At 49.4% G+C, this 19,590-nt stretch overlaps 2 protein-coding genes across 3 annotated transcripts; one reads left to right on the top strand and one right to left on the bottom strand.

Moving 5' to 3' along the window:
- Positions 1–747: 747 nt before the first annotated feature.
- Cdca3 (cell division cycle associated 3) lies at positions 748–3,856 on the bottom strand. The gene is made up of 6 exons (XM_041637101.1): positions 3,731–3,856; positions 3,370–3,514; positions 2,514–2,640; positions 1,396–1,689; positions 1,174–1,277; positions 748–1,053 (listed from the first exon to the last, which is right to left on the bottom strand). The coding sequence occupies exons 2-6, from the start codon at positions 3,487–3,489 to the stop codon at positions 901–903; spliced, it is 798 nt and encodes a 265-aa protein (XP_041493035.1). The 5' UTR covers positions 3,490–3,514; positions 3,731–3,856; the 3' UTR covers positions 748–900.
- Positions 3,857–4,534: 678 nt separating this feature from the next.
- On the top strand, positions 4,535–18,406 carry Usp5 (ubiquitin specific peptidase 5). Of its 2 annotated transcripts, none has more exons than XM_041641161.1 (20): positions 4,535–4,724; positions 7,435–7,560; positions 8,562–8,628; positions 8,757–8,890; positions 9,038–9,183; positions 9,448–9,632; positions 10,224–10,318; positions 10,964–11,157; positions 11,922–11,993; positions 12,291–12,378; positions 12,497–12,622; positions 13,164–13,317; positions 13,543–13,717; positions 14,285–14,373; positions 15,013–15,135; positions 15,653–15,796; positions 15,879–16,024; positions 16,226–16,379; positions 16,628–16,712; positions 18,274–18,406. In XM_041641161.1, the coding sequence occupies exons 1-20, from the start codon at positions 4,614–4,616 to the stop codon at positions 18,365–18,367; spliced, it is 2,508 nt and encodes an 835-aa protein (XP_041497095.1). In that variant the 5' UTR covers positions 4,535–4,613; the 3' UTR covers positions 18,368–18,406. The 2 variants fall into 2 exon arrangements, with proteins under 2 accessions (XP_041497095.1, XP_041497090.1); XM_041641156.1 differs by having other exon boundaries at positions 15,013–15,204.
- Positions 18,407–19,590: the final 1,184 nt, after the last annotated feature.

The following is a 19,590-nucleotide window of genomic DNA, read 5'->3' as shown; positions in this document are numbered from 1 at the left end:
GAGCTGGATGATAAAGGGCCGTGGAGGCCACTAAAGAGTTTCAAGTGGGGTATTACCACGATCTCTAAGCTTGTCAGGAAAATTGCTCTTCTAACAGTTTAGGGTGGTAAAATGGAAAGAGACTGGCCCTCTAGAGACATGAAACTGGTGCAAGGATAACAGGCCTGGGCTGAGTGTGAAGTTCACTAACAGAGCATTTGTCTAACATGAGCAAAACTCTGGGTCAATTCCAGCAAAACACACACACACACACACACACACACACACACAGAAAAGACACAAGAGATCAGAAACATGGAGTCACCGAGATCTAGTGATCATACTCACAGATATGTCATTCTGAACAGAAGAATTCAGTATGATGACCAAGGCCAAGACTAATGTTCAGGCAGATAGGTGGGTGAGGGTCTTCCCAATCCACAAGGACGGGGAATAGCCTTAGGGAAAGAAGATCATAAACTTTATTTTAAGGGAACTAACGCTGAGTGTTTATGTGGCAGCTGAATAAAAGTCAGGGTAAGAGAGGGACCTGAAAATTACCAGAAGCAACTAAGTAATAGCTAAGCCCCAACAAAAGGGGAAGAGGAAAGAGGGGCCAAGGGCAGAGCCTTGGAGAACATCAAAACTTAAGGCATAGAAAAGAGGCTTAGAAGTGGCAGTAGAGAGATATCCAGGGCTCATAGACCCCAGGCTACCATTCTACACACACAGAAGACCCAATGTAGCTTTGTCTAACTTCCTAAGGCATCATTTAAAACCATCTCCTTTAATATGAAAAGAAACACACAAAACAAAACAACATCCAAGTACCAGAGGTGGCAGCCTGGGAGGAGCCTGACTTTGCTCAGTGCTCTTGGGGAAAGAGACTATCGCCAGACGCTGGGTGAACCCAGCGTGGACCTAGCTCTCCATTAAAGCAAAGTGTTGATTTTCCTTGTCATGGTCCTGGTTTTGCTCCCATGCTCCTCCAGTTTTCAGGAATCTTCCAGTTCCAAGAATGACTCCTTCCTTTAGGTCCTTACCATTCTCACTTAGAGGAGAAGGTCGTTTACCCTGCAAAAGGCAGCATGTGAGCCAAGGGCCAGGGCACATGAGGGAGAGGGGAGAGTGGGGCGAGGGCTCCGACTACAATGCTGGATACGCACAGTGACAGCTTTCTCCCTCTTCCTTTACCTGTCGCAATGTCAAGGTCCCAGGGGAGTTGTCATCCTGCAGGACGGTGAGAGGGGATCTCCCTAGCACCTTGCTGTTTGCTTTCCGTCTACTGCGCTTAGAACCTAGAAGAAAGGTTTAGTCCAAGTAAGGACTCAGAATTGGGCTCAGTTATTCTTCCTACACTATCCCAGGATGTGATTCTAGCTTCTTTCCCCTCCATCCTGCTCTTCAATTTTGTACCTGAAGACTGGGGAGTCTCAGGATCTCTTGAGGGCATGTCTGAGTTCTGGCTGGCAATTATGGTTTCTGTGGATTGTTTAGCTTCCTCCTTGGTAAACACCTGTTTGGAGGGGAGTTCAGGCTGGCTCCAAGGCAGCAACTGGTCCTCTAGGGATAACTGAGTCTCCAAAGGCAGGTCCAGTTCAGAAGATAAAGGTGTTTGCTGGGGTAGAGCTAGCTCTGCAGGGGAGATGGACTTGGAAGCTTCGGTCTCAAATACTTCACTCAGTTCTCTCATCAGGGGACTCTGAGGGTCTAGAGGGAAGAAAGAAAACAAGCTGTGGCCTTCTGAGACAAACCAAGGAGGAAAACAGAGAGGAGAATGAAGACCCCTGCTCAGATGGGGGAGGGAGTGGAAAGAATAAAGTCAAGGCAGGAGAAAACAAGCTATGGAGATTGAGAGGGAGCTGGGGTGGGGCTGGGGGGGGTAAAGTGTGAACACAAAAGAAGGGCTGGGGTTTGGCCCAACTGGGCTAGGGCAGCTGGGCCTGGTAGCACATGCCTGCGATTCTAGCACTCACATGCTAAAGTAGGACTGCCTCACTTCCGGAGCAGCCTGGGCTACAGTGTAAGACCTTGTCTTAAAAAACAGTCAGGCAGTGGTTGGCACAGGCCTTTGATCCCAGCACTTGGGAGGCAGAGGCAGAGGCACACTCTGTGAGTGTGAGTTCAAGGCCAGTCTGGTCTACAAAGCGTGTTCCAGAACAACCAGGGCTGTTTCACAGGGAAACCCTGCCTCAAGGGTTAAAGAAAGGAAGAAAGGAAAAAGGGCCAGCTTAGTGGACAAAGGAGCTTGTTACCAAGCTTGACCTGAACTGGATCCCCTAAAGCTGCCCTTTGACCTTCACACATGAGCCATCAGGTGTCTGTCCATACACATAAATGTTTAAAAAAAAAATTAAGTGAGGGGTTCAGCAGGAGGCTGGGGCTCCTGGCATGCTCAAGACCTTTGGCTCAAACCCCAGAGCTACAAAAAGAAGCAAATAACAAAAACCAGTAAAACAAAAATGGTCTCGACGGCACCCTAGATAGGTGTCAGTTTCATCAGATCCTCCCCCTCCCCCGGGTCCATCACTTACCTGCAGCACCGATCTTCATGGGTGTCCGTGCAATGCCAAGAGTAGGAGAGCGGGGGTCTGGGTCCTGGGCTAGCTTAGGACTGCTCGGCTGCTCTGTTGGCAGACTTGGCTGCGGGGAGCTCTCCACCTGTCAATACCGTAAGGTAGAACAAACCTGGGCCCGGAACTATCTCCTCCCCATATTCCCAGCCAGAACTGCTAATGCTCATGGATATGCAGCCTGTCAGATGCAGATTAAAAAAAAAAAAAAGAAAGTTGCCAGGCACAGTAGTGGCACAAGCCTTTCATTCCAGGGATTGGAAGGCAGAGGCAGGTCTGAGTTTGAGACCAACCTGGTGTACATGGTGAGTTCCAGGTCAGTCAGGGCTTCACAGTGAGACCCTGTCTCAAAAACAAACAAACAAACAACAACAAACCCCAGAAAGTCAGTAAATGAAAAAGAGACCATAAATTTGAAGGACAGAAAGGAAGGTTTTGGAGGGAGAAAAGGGAAGACAGAAATGATGAGATTAGGGCTGGAGAGATGGCTCAGAGGTTAAGAGCACTGACTGCTCTTCCGGAGGTCCTGAGTTCAATTCCCAGCAACCACATAGTGGCTCACAACCATCTGTAATGAGGTCTGGTGCCCTCTTCTGTCTTGCAGGCATACACACAGACAGAATATTGTATACATAAAAAAAAAAAAAGAAAAGAAATGATGAGATTATATCAGAACCTCAAAAAATAACAAAAGAAGGGTAGGTGAAGAAAGTAAGGTTCCAGTGGCAGGGGGATGAGGACAGGCACAGAAACAGGCTAGAGAGAGGCCCACGAATTCAGACAGCTTCTCTTCATTCTCCACCCCAGCCCAGCGTACCTGAATAGGAGTGCGCTGGATACCGGCGCTAGGTGAACGAGGGTCTGCTACCCGAGCCAGATGCTTGTTGTGTGGCAGAGGCCGCGCTGGAGTGCCTGAGATGCTCTGAGTAGAGCCCATCTCCACGAGCGGTGGGGACGCCCGGCTGTGTAGACAGAGGAAGGGACGCCCGTCAGGAGCGACTCAGTTTACAGCCGTGGCGGACCTCTAACCCCAGACCCACCCGATCGTCCCAGTTTCCAGCAGAGGAACCTCAGGGTCGCTGGCCCAGAAACCTCTGAGGGGCCAATGAGCGGAGCTGTCTAACAGCGCATTCAGATCTGCTGGAGCCTCGATTTAGCCACTAATTAGCATAGCTTACCGAGCCCCAGCTCGACCTCGGGGAGAACACTATCAGCTCGAAAAACAACTCCCAAAGCCAGGCGTTTCAAACTTCCCGCCACGCCCCCTGCCCTGACCCTATTGGCTGGGCCGAAGCAGAATCTCATAGGCCAGTTGTGGGAAACGCGCCCTCCAGACCGGAAGGCCATTAGTCTGGAGGATGTCTATCACGAGAGCTGGCCAATGGGGTGATGACCAGCTTGTGCCTCGGTGAGCCGAGGGGGACTTTTGTTCCGTGTCCGCCCGTCAGCTGTAGGCGTGAGACCCTGGGTGCTTCTCAGCTTTTCGATTTTATTAAACAAAATAGGGCGAGCGAGTTATTCTGCCGTACGCGCAAAACTGACTGGAGGCTGAGTTAGGATGGTTTGCCTAATACGAGACAGCAATCCTTATTGGTTGACGAAGTTATCACTCACATCTCTCAAAGTCTGCCTCATTGGCTACTGCTTTTCAAATACCCAGAAGACAAGTGCCCTATTGTCTTCCGATTGGACAAGTTTCAGTAATTCATGGGGTTAAACAGCCCAGTTTCTACTCTTCACTTAAAGATTGGACGAGTCCTTGAATCAGTGGACCCGCAGCTGCGCGCCCACCCCGCGGCTCCACACGCGCGCCCGCCCTGGAAGAGCGCGATTGGTCCTTTCGACCATCAGTTGTGCCAGGAGAGGTTTTCATTGGCGTTCGCTAAGAGTGGGGCGGAGGGCGGAGCACCAGGCGGCAGGCTGAGGCCAACTGCCGTTCTCGCGCGTCTTGCCTTTAGCGCATGCGCCTAGCGAGTCGTGCTCATTGGACGCGAGAGCAGGAGTAGGGAGGGACCTGGGACAGTGGGAGCTGCCGTGTGAGGAGGAGCTGCTGCCGGTGTCATGGCGGAGCTGAGTGAGGAGGCGCTGCTGTCAGTGTTACCGACGATTCGTGTCCCCAAGGCGGGAGACCGGGTCCACAAAGACGAGTGCGCATTCTCCTTCGACACGCCGGTAAGCCCATTCCCAATGCCCGCGGCGACCACGACTTCCTTCCATCGCCATGGTCATTCGGCCGGGCCTGCAAGCCTTGGGCTACCGCCTCCTTGCGATGCACCCTGGGAGTTGTAGTTTTCCCCGCGACTCTCTGCTTTTGCTTTTCATTATCTGAAGCTGTAGTGTGACTACCATTCCCGGAAGCTACAGCTCTCGGTTGGCCCATTCCTAGTCTGGTGAAGCATTATGGGCATTGTAGTTGCCCCTGTTTCTTGTTACCATTCTACGATAGAGTTGGAACCTGATCGGCGGACTACATCCCCCAGGAGACACCCAGAAAAAGCCTGGAGGTGGTCTTGCACGTTGCGCATGGCTCTCCGGGTTTTGTAGTTTCATGTGGGAGGACTAGGGGCGACTCCCCACTGTTCTGGGTAGGGGTTGAGGTTGGGAAGGTGTGGTCCTCATCTTCTAGTCTGGAAGAGGGCTGTGAAGAAGTCCAGTTTTGGCGAAAAACTGAGTTAAACATCCTCCACTCGTGGTTAATTTGGATAGTGGATGGGGAGGAGGGTCACTGGTAGGGGGGAGGAAAAACGCCCAGTGGAAAGATCTAGTCGTTTCTTCTCGGAAGTGAATTATGGCCGCGTCCCCCTCCCTTTTCCTCCGTCCTTCACAGGTTACCGAGACAACCCTTTTTGAAGTATTCCTGGAGAGGGTTTCTTTCTCTGGAGGATGCTAAGGCCCTTTTACCATCTTGCTCCCACTCTTGTCTAGTTAGACAAAGCCGCCACCCACACCGTGCTTCACGTTCTGCAGGCTCCACCTCATACCTACCTCCCTTCCCGCAGTTCTGCCTCCCTGTGTCTTCCTCAGCTGAAGCCGAGCCCCCGGGCCCGGATTGAAAGGGCTGCAGTTTGCTTGGGATCCGCCCCCCTCACAGCCCCTCCCCTCAAGCGGTTGTTGGGCCTTGCCCAGAGCATTCAGACAGACCAGCTCATGGCCTGAAAACTGCAAGTCAGAGTGGAAGGGCTCCATTTAGTGCATCCCCAGCGCTGAGTATAGTAGCCTGCTGTAATGCCCACTTCAGGACCAGTACTGTGATTTGTGGTCTGCTTGCTTTGCTGGGCTTTGATCTAAGCCTCAGATAATGCTATGCTCCTCTCAAGTTGGCCTTGGTAGAAATAAAGGAGGACTGCTGGCGTAGAGCGCCGGTGTTTTCAATCCGGGCTGAAAGCAGCACCTTTTATTTTCATCGGAAGAGTTAGTTACTTGAGAGTGCCCACTTTCCTCCCAGGAGGGAAAGTAGACATCAGTGGGTCTGTCTTTACTACAGCAATTTAAAGTTGTTCTTGTCTCCTCCTTAGTAGCTACTTTAAATGACCCAGAAAAGGTGAGGGTTTTTGTTTGTTTGTTTGTTTTGTAATTTTCAAATACCTTCCCTTTTTCCATTCTAAATCTCAGAGCCTTCCTGATTTAGTAACAAACTATGCAGTTTATCTTCTGATTCTCTGTCTGGAAGAAAGAGAGCGTAGTTGACCTTTGGTGAGAAATGCTTTGCCCGTGAACACTGCATTGTCCTAGTGTACGGTGCACTGGTCCACTAACTGTCTTAGATAACGACCTAATTTCACTAGCACAGTGGGAAGTGTTCAAGGCCACGAAGCTTTTATTCCAGGAAAAGGACGCCTTTGCTCAAAGCCCTGGGTCTGAGACCAGACTCTCTATTCTCCAGTCTCCTCTCCCACTTTCTCACTGTTACAGAGGCAGCCATGCTTACAAAGGCACTGGCAGACCGGCTTAGCTTTCCCTCCTCGGGATGCAGGATGGCCTTTGTTGTCCCTGTTCTTGAGTTTTTTGTAGTCTAGCTAAATCAGCCAGTGCTGCCAGAGTGTTGGTGGAATAGATATCTCAGCCAGGTGTGGTGGTAACACACCTGTAACCCCAGCCAGCCCCCCGGAGGCTGAAACTGGACAAAAGTTTCCATCATCGTAGGCTACACAGTGAGTTCCATGCCAGTGTAGGTTACACAAGGGGACTGTGTGTTAAAAATAAACAAAAGTAATAAAAAGGGCAGGCTTTGAGGTTGCAGGTTGATGGGGCTTCAGTGGAGATCTTACTGAGGAGAGGGATGGGATACGGGTAACTAGTAAAACGATGGACTTCATGACCTTGATAATCTAGGTTCATGTTTAGCTGTGAGTCCCAAACAGGTATTTTCCTCTAGAGCCAGGGTTTTCCTCTCGTAGAGTGTGGCAAAGGAAAGGTCTAGCTGTTGTCAATCTCAGGGTTAGGTGTATTGCTTGGTGCTGTGTGCTCTGCCTCTCTGGCCTAGGAGGTCTGGTTGGTGATCGGTCTGAAAGTGTAAGCCTTTTTTTCTCCCAAGAAGGACCTCCTTTTCTTCTGAATGTAGTCCCTGACACTGCCAGCCCCATTCACTTTCTGGATCTCCTGAGCCGAAGAAGAGGTGAGCTTCAAAGCCCACTCAATAACGAGCCAGAAGATCAGTGACTGAGGGGTGTTGTTCAGCTGCCTCATGTGCTTGTTGGCTGTTTTCAAACTCCTAGAGGATGCTGGGAGATCTTCAGCCATACATCATGCCCCAGAAGGATGGATAAGTTGCTAAGAGCCACACAGTGTTAGGAAACCTATAGTTTCTGGCTCTAGGTCCTTAGTTTCCCCACATGTCCAGGCTTCACCCTGCTTGTGTTTTCCCACTTGTGTTGCCCTGCAGGAGTCTGAGGGTGGCCTCTACATCTGCATGAACACATTCCTGGGCTTTGGGAAACACTATGTGGAGAGACATTTCAACAAGACAGGCCAGCGCGTCTACCTGCATCTCCGGAGGACCCGGCGACTGGTAGGCCCAATGGCTAGGGTATGGGCTGGGAACATCCAGACACTTTACACAGGTGCCTGTTTTGTATGTCTGTTCCTTTTAGTGAGGGTTATTATTGCTATGATGAGACACTATGACCAAAAGCAAATTGGGGAGGAAAGGATTACATTTTTTTTGGCATATTCTTCCACACTATGGTCCATCATTGAAGGAAGTCAGGACAGGAACTCGGAGAGGGGAGGAACCCGGGAGGACCTGATGCAGAGGCCATGGAGGGGTGCTGCTTATCAGCTGGCTCAATCTGCTTTCTTACAGAACCCAGGACTACCAGCCCAGAGGTGGCACCCACAATGGGTGAACCCTCCCATATCAGTCATTAATTAAGAAAATGCCCTACAACAGTGGTTCTCAACTTTCCTAATGCTGTACCGCTTTAATGCAGCTCCTCCTGTTGCGGCGACCCTAAAACAGTTATTTTCATTGCCACTTCCTCACTGGCTTTGCTGCTGTTCTGAGTCGTAATGGAAATATCTGATATGTGACTCCTGTGAAAGGGTTGTTTGACCCCCACCGTCACCAGAGGGGGTGCAGCCCACAGACTGCCTACAGCCCCATCTTACGGAGGCATTTCTTCAATTGAGCCTCCTCCTCTCTGATGGCTCTAGCATGTGACAGACTGACACAGAACTAGCCAGCACGCCTCTGACTCCCCCACTGTCCTTGGCTTTTCTTTCACCTGCTTTCATTTCTTTTACTAAAACTTGCCATAATTGTTTTTAATCTTCATTCCATTGTCCAGTTAACCATTCCTTTCCCTCCATCTTCCTCATTTGTTCTGTGTCTGGGCTCATGACTGCTCCTGACCCTCCTTTTTTCTTTGTTTTTGTCTTTTTGAGACAGAGTCTTACTGTGTAGCCTTAGCTAGCCTGATACTCATAGAGATCCTTCCTCTGCCTCCTGAATGCTAGAGAACAAAGTCATGTGCCATCACACCCGGCCCTCTGAACCTCTTTTCGTTGCAGAAAGAAGAGGACACTAGTGCAGGCACTGGGGACCCACCTCGTAAGAAGCCCACCCGGCTGGCAATTGGTGAGCTACCTGCTAGGAGAGCCCTAAACCTGATCATTGACTTTAGCGCTCTGGAGGAGACAAATTGGAGAAGAGACAATGACAAATAGTAGTTGCCCTCCTTTCTTCCTCTTCCCTGTCCTCCCCAGGTGTTGAAGGTGGGTTTGACCTTACCGAGGACAAGTACGAATATGACGAGGACGTGAAGATTGTCATTTTGCCAGATTACCTGGAGATCGCCCGGGATGGGTTGGGGGGGCTTCCCGACATTGTCAGAGATCGGGTATGATTCTCTTACCTACCCAGAGACTCTAGGGCAGGAGGGGCTGCTGTGGTTGTGGCTTGGACAGCACTAACAAAACTGGAGACCAAGGATAGAAAGGGTCTGTAGGGTAATAGTTGGGTCCTGCTGACTCTCTGCTCCTTCTAGGTGACCAGTGCAGTGGAAGCCCTACTCTCAGCTGATTCTGCCTCCCGAAAGCAGGAGGTACAGGCTTGGGATGGGGAAGTCCGTCAGGTGTCTAAGCATGCCTTCAATCTCAAGCAGTTGGACAACCCTGCTCGGATCCCTCCCTGGTGAGGCCTGCCTCCTCCCATATCTGGGCACAATCCCTAAATGAAGGGTAAAGAGGCCAGCCACCCTTGTGCTGGAGCTGGTCAGAGAGAGGGTAGGGAGCAAGACCAGAAAGGAGAAGTGGGGAAAGACGAACAATGCAGGGTACAGCCAGAAGAGAGAAGAATGGTCTCTTGGACTGGCTGGGGCCTGCAGAGCCCCTTCTCACTGCCACCCTCATAGACCCCCAACCCAGAATTCAGCTAATTTTCTTCTCCCTGGGCTAGTGGCTGGAAGTGCTCCAAGTGTGACATGAGAGAGAACCTGTGGCTCAACCTGACAGATGGCTCCATCCTCTGTGGCCGACGCTACTTTGATGGCAGTGGGGGCAACAACCATGCTGTGGAGCACTACAGGGAGACTGGCTACCCCTTAGCTGTTAAGCTGGGCACCATCACACCCGATGGAGCTGGTACTCTCCTGCCCCTCCCCACTTAATGTGTTCCACTTACTCATTTCATGTGACATGAATAATACATAACTGTGTCCCCTTGATACAAAAATGAAAAGATTTAAAGTTTCACTACTACCTTTCACAATCCTAGTCCCCTTCATAGAGACAGCCATCATTATCTGTTTAGTAACTCTTTCCAAGCCTGTCTTAACTGTAGTAACTTGTGGTACAAGGGCAGAATCGGAATCAGCATTAAACTGGGTATGGTAGTGCACTAGTATATCTGTTAGCCCAGTGCTTGGGAGGTGGAGGCAGGAGGATCAGAAGGTGAAGGTCATCCTCAACTACATAATGAATTTGAGGTCAGCCTGGGCTACATAAGACCTAGCTCCAGAATCAGAGAGAAAAAGAAGAAACCCTGCACACGCACCCGAACACACACATGCATTTAAAAAGGAAATCACAATCCCACCCTCATCCTATTTGACCCTCTGCCCTCTGACAACCAATCCCAGGTGGGTTCATTCCTCACTAATGCTCAAGTGAGCCGAGAGGGGGATCCTTACTGCCTGTTCTGTGCCCACCCACATTGTCTGCCTTTTGCTCTAGACGTGTATTCATACGACGAGGATGACATGGTTCTGGACCCCAGCCTGGCAGAGCACTTAGCCCACTTTGGCATCGACATGCTGAAGATGCAGAAGGTGAGTGCCCCCTCTTCCTGTTAGTGCCAGATTCTCTTTCCTGCCTCTGTGGCCCTTGTGTGCCTGAAGCTAAGGTTACTCAATCCCCAAGATGCATGGATTTCTCTTGAAGAGAAGTCTACAGTCAACTGGTCATTCCATGAATACTACCAAACACTTGTTACATCCGGGGCCCTGGGTGAGTAAAGTAGATGTGTTCCTTGTTTCATAGACGTGGCCTAGGAGCATGGCGGGTCCCAGTCATGTTCACGAATGAATGAATAATTGCAAACTACTGGTTTGAGAGTGGTCTGAGCGATGGGCAATGTTGTGACACTACCGTAGTTTGTAGCAGAGGCCCTGGGCTGGCTAGGGCATCAGGACATTCCTCTAAGGAAGTGTTCTTCAAGTAAAGGTGAGTTGGAATGACTTTAGAATGGGAAAAAACATTTGGGCTAGTGGAATCTCAGTCATTGCACTCCCTTATTCAAGCAAAGGCTTGGTGACTAATAGATCTAGGATGGTTGCCATTCTGGATCTTAGACACTACTTGATATTTCATGCCCAGACTCCTAATTCTGTAAATCCTGGACTATGTCTTGCCCTAGACTCTGGGAGACTTCAGGGCTGAGTTTCTTGCCCAGTCTGAAGCCCCTTTCCCTGCAGACGGACAAGACAATGACTGAGCTGGAGATAGACATGAACCAGCGGATTGGTGAATGGGAGCTGATCCAGGAGTCGGGGGTGCCACTCAAGCCTCTCTTTGGGCCTGGTTACACGGGCATCCGGAACCTGGGGAACAGCTGCTACCTCAACTCTGTGGTCCAGGTGCTCTTCAGCATCCCTGATTTCCAGAGGAAGTGAGTGCTTCTCTTTACTGTGTTCTGTGGCTATGTGCCTGCGCAACCTGAGTATGGCTTAGTTTTTCCACACTTTTTAATTAAGGAGGACTGTGAAGTTGAGAGAATTATTAGTTAACTGAAACCAAATACCTCTTAACATCTTCGCTCCTCTCCTGGTTGCCAGTCTCTTTGCACACTGGCCTCGGGCTGTTCTCATATCTGTTTGCCTGCTCTCGTTCTTAGAATAGCCCCTGTTTGGGCTGGAGAAGTAGCTCAGAGGTTAAGAGCACTGCCTGCTCTTCCAGAGGTCCTGCGTTCAATTCCCAGCAACCACATGGTGGCTCACAACCATCTGTAATGAAATTCACTGCTATCTTCTGGACTGCAGACATACATGCAGGCAGAACGCTGTACATACTAAACAAACAAACAAACAAACAAATAAATAAATCTCTTTTTTAAAAAACAAAAAGAATAGTCCCTGTTCTACTATGGCAGGTGTGCTATGAAGGGAACATATTATAAAACTGCCCTTGCACACAAAAGAACAAAAGAATATGACTTCTGTTTATTCTGATCCTGGGCTGGAGTCTCATTTCTTTGGCTTTGCCTTGGGAAAGAGGCCAGGAAAAATGCCTTGAGCACAGTGCATGCTCTCCTTAGTTGAGAAGGGAGGATGGATAGGTTGCTGCAGAGAAATTAACTATAACTCTAGGGAAAACATGATCCTGGGATTTGTAGATGATTTAGTCCTTTGTCCTGCTATTCTTTTTGCCTCCTAGGTATGTGGATAAATTGGAGAAGATCTTCCAGAATGCCCCATCAGACCCTACTCAAGACTTCAGCACTCAAGTGTATGTAGCTAGGACATTTGTACAACGGCTGTTGAGAGCATCACAGCTTTCTACTTTTCTGCACCATGCTCGCCTAGGGTGGGCCTTAGTAGAGACCCGGACAGTTAGAAGCTGTGGAGCTGTGGGCTGTCTCTTGAGCTGAGTTCCTATGCAGCCTCAGGTGTCCCCATCCCCACAACACCACACACATTTTTAAGAGTTGTTCAAGTAAGGTCATGAGCAAGGGGAAAAGATGCAGACAGCTGCAAGGATCATCAGTTGACTGACACTAACTAGTTTTCTTGGCTGTACCTGCAGGGCCAAGCTGGGCCATGGCCTTCTGTCTGGAGAATACTCCAAGCCAGCCCTGGAGTCAGGTGATGGGGAGCAGGTATCAGAACAAAAGGTAATTTTAGGATTTTATCCTTCTCAGATTTTAGAATTATATAGGGAAACTAAGATCTGGGAGGTGTCCAAATTAGGTCAGTTGGTGGCTACTGAGTCTCTGTCTTGGCTCTGCCTAGGAAGTTCAAGATGGCATTGCCCCTCGAATGTTCAAGGCCCTCATTGGCAAAGGCCACCCCGAGTTCTCCACGAATCGGCAGCAGGATGCCCAGGAATTCTTCCTTCACCTTATCAACATGGTGGAGGTAAGGATGGGATGATGGCAGAGAGGCTAGTATTGGTTCACCCATTTGCCTTCAGTTTGTACCCACTTACTTCCTCTCCTTAAACCCAGTCCTGTAATTCAGCAGTTTGTCTGCACTTAGCCTGCCCTCAACTAGTGGTTGCACCTGAGGAAAATAGTCAAGACAAGTGCTGGTCTTTACCCGTGATCCTTCTTGTGATAAGCCTAAGTAAGCTTAGAACAACAGCAACAATAAAAGACAAATGAGGGCTGGGAGGTGGGGCACAGAGGTAGAACACTTGCCTGGCATGCACGAGTTCCCAGTTCATCCCCAGCCCAAGAATACTTACTGCTTAGAAAAATACAGGTAGAGTATTATGGGGGCCAGAATTGGGGTTAAGGGTGGTTGGTTAGGGGAAGCTTTTACTCTGTCTGCATCCCTGTTCTCCTAGGTGACTGTCTTGTAATCCACTGTTGTTCCCTACTGGCTCCCTAATAAATTTTTTGAGCCTCAATTTGTTCCCTGACTGCCTAGACTTTCCTATCCTGACTGTTTCCCATAGAGGAATTGCCGGAGTTCTGAAAATCCAAATGAAGTCTTCCGCTTCTTGGTGGAAGAAAAGATCAAATGCCTGGCCACAGAGAAGGTTAAGTACACTCAGCGAGTTGACTACATCATGCAGTTGCCTGTGCCCATGGACGCAGCCCTTAACAAAGGTAACTTGCTTGCTCAGCAAGGCCTTGGTATGAATGAAGGCTGGGGGTCTGAAGCAGGGCCACAGTGGGAGTGGGCTTGTTAGCACTGTCGTGATGAGCAGCAGCAGGATACATGGGCCATGCGTCCAGTGGGCTTTGGTAGGGTAAAGAAACAGGAATAAAGGGTAAAGCTGAACAGAGGACAAGGACATCCTCTAAGAATACACCACCCAATTCTTTCACCAGAGGAGCTTCTAGAGTATGAAGAGAAGAAGCGGCAAGCTGAAGAGGAGAAAGTACCACTGCCAGAACTGGTTCGGGCCCAGGTGCCCTTCAGCTCCTGCTTGGAAGCCTATGGGGCCCCTGAGCAGGTGGACGACTTCTGGAGTACAGCCCTACAGGCGAAATCAGTAGCTGTCAAGTATGTCCTTTGGCCTGGGTTTGAGCTGCAGGCCTTTGGTGGGGTAATCATCAAAGACGTATTTGTCTCTTGGCTGTTTGCTCATCCCTTTTAGTTGAGATCTCAGGATTAAATCCCCTAGACCTGGGGGTTTGTTCCTGAGGGGACCAGGAGACCCCAGCAGGATAGACACGGGTGATGACTGTGTCTGTTACCTTATCCTTTCCTGACACTTCCTCTTTGATAGTGAGGGCTTTTTTCCAGTATGGCCTCTGCACATCCTCCCCATTATGCCAGAGCATAGGCACTTGTGTCAGCTGAAGGGTCATCGGACTTGTAGCAAATAGCTTGCTTTTGGCCACTGGCATGACCTAGAGAACTGAAGAGGTGCTTTAGTTTTAGGACCAAGTCCCCAGCTTATTGCTGCTTCTGCCAAATAGTCCTCTTCCTGGCTCTTGCAGCTCCCTAACCCCTACTCAGGCGAGAAGAGAGGGGAGTATCTTCTGGGATCCTGGACTTTTACTAGAGAGTCCAGATCCAGGTAGAGGAAGGAGCATCCTGGGGTACTAGCACATTTTCTCTCTGCAGGACGACACGGTTTGCCTCCTTCCCTGACTACCTGGTCATCCAGATCAAGAAGTTCACCTTTGGCTTAGACTGGGTGCCCAAGAAACTAGGTATGCTGGTTGGGGTGAGGGTGGTAATGTGGAAAGCCCTAGAACAAGATAGTCTTAACATGTATCAAGGAAACATTCTTTGTATGTTTCAAAATGTATCTAGTTTGAAAAGATGGATTAAAACTTTTTTGGGGTTTTTTGTTGTTGTTTGTTTTTAAGGTAGGGTCTCATAGTGTAACCCTGCCTGGCCTGAATTTTTCTCAAATGCTGGGATTAAGGGCATGTGCCATGATTCCTAGCTAAAGCCATTTTGACAGTTGTGATTTACAACTGATTTTATAGTTATAATTTTTCTAGTTGATAAGTTCTTATTGTGATAATCTTGAAGCAGATCTTACAGATCTTTGTCTCTAACTTGACATAACTGGTTTATCTTGATTTTCTAGATAAGGAAATTGAGATCTACAGATGTGTAAGGTGATTGTGAGAGGTCCCTGGCCTGTCTGTAGCTCAGATGGTAGTAGAATTAGGACTAGAATATAGGTCTCTTGACTCCTAGATTTCCACATGTGTCCCAAGGTTGGAACTACGAAGAGCAGTTCAAGAACATAGGACAGAAGCCTGAGGGTCTGCTGTGCTTGTGCTAATGAGCATTAGGGAGCTGCTGAAGTCACTCTTTTCCTGCCCTTCCAATTACAGATGTGTCCATTGAGATGCCAGAGGAGCTAGACATCTCCCAGTTGAGGGGCGCAGGGCTACAGCCAGGAGAGGAAGAGCTGCCTGACATTGCCCCACCCCTGGTCACTCCGGATGAGCCCAAAGGTAGCCTTGGTTTCTATGGCAACGAAGACGAAGACTCCTTCTGCTCCCCTCACTTCTCCTCTCCGACATGTTAGTGATTCTTCTTCCTGCCTGTCTCTCTCCCTTACTAATGGGGGAGGGCTTCTCTGCATTTTCCACCATCCTTTATGTTTCTCCTGTCCTCCCTGTCGAATTCTCTCTGTACCTTTATTGGATGTGAAGACTGGCTACAATACTCCCAGCTGCATTCTTAAGATGGATGTCTGTAGCCTTGGCTAATCTCCTATATCTTTGTTGTTTCCTTGGTTTGGCTTGGGGAGGGGTATTATACTTCCTAAATGGCAGAAAATCAATCCCCTTTGGGATACCAGGTCCACATTTTGCTTGTGGTTATTTTTAGTTCTGATAGGAATACCTGTCTGTGGAAGAGAAAAACGTGTAGGTAATTGGGAAAAGGCTAGAGGCTTGGCATGTGAGAGGATAAAGGAACACATAGAAACAGTAGCAGTAAGTCATAGTGCCTGCCATTCTACCACAGCGCCCATGCTGGATGAATCCGTCATCATACAGTTGGTGGAAATGGGCTTCCCTATGGATGCCTGCCGGAAAGCTGTCTACTATACAGGGAACAGTGGGGCCGAAGCAGCCATGAACTGGGTTATGTCACACATGGATGATCCAGGTAGGCAGAGGTGGGTAGCGGGATGGGACAGTGCTTCCATCCATCCCCCTACCCCAAACACTCATCCCTTCTGCGTCCACAGATTTTGCAAATCCCCTCATCCTGCCTGGCTCCAGTGGGCCTGGCTCCACTAGTGCAGCAGCTGATCCCCCCCCAGAGGACTGTGTGACCACCATTGTTTCCATGGGCTTCTCAAGGGACCAGGCCCTGAAAGCTCTGCGGGCCACGGTATGGCTGCCCCAGCTAAGGACTTGGAGCTTGTGGGGAAAAGTGGGGGTGGGAGTAAGGTTGTATTAACAGCTTTGGTTAGTGGTACCAAAACCCAGTGTAGTGTGGTTGACGCTGGCTGCCCTCGTGTGATTGTGATAGCCACAGTGTTGGTGAGCCCGCCTGACTTGGTAGTAAATGTGATGCTTCCCTCCTCTCAAGAACAATAGTTTAGAACGGGCTGTAGACTGGATCTTCAGTCACATTGACGACCTCGATGCAGAAGCTGCTATGGATATCTCAGAGGGACGCTCAGCTGCTGACTCTGTCTCTGAGTCTGTGCCAGTGGGACCTAAAGTCCGGGATGGTTCTGGAAGTGAGTGTCTCCAAGGGTCAGGGCAAACCTGGGGCTATCTGCTGCACCACGCCCCTCACCCTAGAGCCCTATCCCCCATCTGAGGGTTAGAAGCTTTGCCTCTCTGATGGGAATTGTGAGGGTGGAATTCTAGGAGCGGAGATACCCTTTGCCCTTGTTCCCTGAAATTCTCGTCCTGAGTTTGAGCTGTTACTGTCGCACGGAACATTGTATTTTCTCCTCTGCTTTATCCTCCTTTTCTTCCCCAGAGTATCAGCTCTTTGCCTTCATCAGTCACATGGGTACTTCTACTATGTGTGGTCACTATGTCTGCCACATCAAGAAGGAAGGCAGGTAAGTGGCTAGCAATATGCACTGTGAGTGAAGAGGTGCTGGTGGGAATGAGGAAGGGCAGCCTGGAAGTCTCTAGAATATTTGTGGGAGAAGGCAGGAAAAAAATGCCTCCACACGGGTAGGCAAGCCGTACCCCAGGGCTTACTCTGGTTATTTGCTTTTGTAAGTGAAATTTTACTAGTGCATAGTCATCTGCTGGTTATGAGTTGCCTGTGCCAGCATCAAAGTTAAACAATTGTGGCAAAGACTGTCATTACTCAGTGAAAATGCTGGCTAATCAATAGCTGTGTGGTGGCTATGGCTGCAGTGCTAGCATTGGAAATGGAGCCAGTGAACCAGTAGTTGAAGCCGATTCTTGGCTCCATGGTGAATGAATTAAGTGAGCCTGGGCTGTATGAGACCCAGTCTCCAAAGGGGATAGGGTGGGCTATAGAGATGCTCAGTGGCTAAGATCACAAGACCTGCTTCAGTTCTGGGCACCCAAATGGAGGCTAACAGCCATCGTACGTCACTCTACTTCCAAGGATCTTGCACCTTCTGGCCTTCATGAGCACCATTACTTATGTGCAGACACCCAAAGACACACACATACTTTAAAAATCCTTTTTTAAAAAAGAAAAAGGGCTGGAGAGATGGCTCACTAGTTAAGAGCTCTAGCTGCTCTTCCAGAGGACTTGAGTTCAATTCACAACAACCATGTGGTGGCTCACAGCCATCTGTAATGAGTCTATTTCCGTCTTATGGTGTGCAGGCAGACATGCAGGCAGAACACTGTATACATAATAAATCTTTAAAAAAGAAGAAAAGGAAAGAAGGATAGAAAACATTGGTCTCTCTGGTTTCTCCAGTTTCACAAGAATGGATGGAAGATGATTATAAAAAATACAGTCCAGGCTGACAAGATCTTAATGAATAAAGGCACTAGCTGTCAATCCTTACGGCCTAAGTTAGATCCCAGAATCAGAAAACTGCCCTCTGGCCTCTAAACACACCATGGTTCAAGTGTATATTAGTGCAAAATAAATAATTGTAATATTTGAAAATACAATCTGGCTAGGCATGGTGGTGCACACCTTTAATACCAGCACACAGGAGACAGAGGCAGCTGGAGCTCTTTCAGTTTGACACCAGCCTGGTCTACAGAGTGAGTTCCGGGATAGCCAGGGCTGTTACTCAGAGAAAAGGGGGGGGAAAAAAAAAAAAACCTGGCCAGATGTAGTTGTATACACATCTAATTCCAGCATTATGGATGCAGAAGTAGGTAAATCCTTGAGTTTGTGTCCAACCTGGTCTACTGGTATTCCAAGACAGCGGAACTCTTGAGGTCCTGTCTCTAAATAAATACATAATATGACATCAAATGGGAGCAGACGCGTGTGGGGTTTTGAAGCTCCTTTCAGACTCCTAGCTGGAATGTAGATTTGGGGATCACAACATAGAATGAAGAAAGTTGGGATCCTTGCCCAGAAACACCTCAGGGATCTCAGGTGGGCACGAGAGATGAACATGATGCAACTTGACATGCCCTTTATTATCCTTCTCTGTCCCTCCCACTTCCCAGGTGGGTGATCTACAATGACCAGAAAGTGTGTGCCTCCGAAAAGCCACCCAAGGACCTGGGCTACATCTACTTTTACCAGAGAGTGGTCAGCTAAGAGCCTGCCCTCAACCCTTACCACTTTGGGCAGGGGACAGACCTTCTGGCATGAGGGCAGGGTTTGAGGGATGGACTTCAACCCCCTGCTCTGTACCCTTTTTCTTTTTGTCCCCAGCAGCTGGAAAGAGCTGGAGGCTATTGGAGAATGGCCAAGCAAAGAGGAGGGATACTCAGTAGACTTTGGGGATAGAGCAGGGATGGGACAGGAAGGGGCCAACTGCCTGTCCACACTGGGACCTTGTTGCTTCCTTCCCCTTCCCTGGAATCCACAGTGCTCTCTCTGCTTCTCTGTGATGGCCCAGCCCCTGGAGTGGGGAGGGGTCCTATCTGTGTGTGCGTGAGTGTGGCTTTATGCATCCCCTGGGGAGGGAGCGACTGTGTCCCCTCCCCTTAAGTGTTTGCTCCCTTGTGGTTGGGCAAAGAAGGATATGAGGGAAATAGGGCCACCTTCCACCCCTTGCCCTTCTGCCTCCTCGGTCCTCTGGAAAAATGCCAAAATACATGATGTGAATAAAAGTAATGACTAGCTGCTTTTGTTTGTTTCTTTAGGGGGAACTTACTTTCCTTGGGGAGCATGTTCAGAGAGGCCCAGCTGCCTCCACCCCTGGGCAATTCTGTCTCTAGTTCTAAAGTGCTTAGAAAACGGACTGTGTGTGTGTGTGGGGGGGGGAGTGTAATAAGGGGGAAAGTCCAGAAGAGTGACTGCATCCCCCCACTGCTGACCATGGAATTTGATCTGGCCCCACTGTTACTGGAGAAATGGGGTCTAGAACAGGCGGTGGCAGTCCATATTAGCAGCCTTACAAGACAGCAGCCCATCTGCCTCTCCCCTCACACACAGACACACACACACACACACACGTATCCAACTCTACTCCATTTGGCCAAGACAAGAGGTCCAGTAATCACCAGCGACGTTTGTGAAACACTTGGACCCCTTACCTTGTGATTGCTGAAAAGGCTCCCCAACCATGGCTCTGCCTTGTGCTGTGGGGGAAGGGGACTTTCAGTTGGAAAGGCGCTCTCCGCCTCGATGAGACTGGTTCAGAGCCCTGTTGCTGTCAGCTCCACCGGGAATACCCTTTGGTCTTCTAAAATCACTAAGTTGGTTTCCCTGAGCGCAAGGCTCAACATAACAACTGTCGAACAACAGGCGGGACGTTTGAGCCCCCGGAACCCCTTCGAACGTTGCTACAAGAAAGGAGAAACGTCAGAATATCG

Source organism: Microtus oregoni, unplaced genomic scaffold (assembly GCF_018167655.1).
Source record: "Microtus oregoni isolate MIOR12 unplaced genomic scaffold, Mior012 000002F_ref0000024, whole genome shotgun sequence".
NCBI classification, from domain to species: Eukaryota; Metazoa; Chordata; class Mammalia; order Rodentia; family Cricetidae; genus Microtus; species Microtus oregoni.
This window is presented reverse-complemented; position numbering and strand designations above follow the sequence as displayed.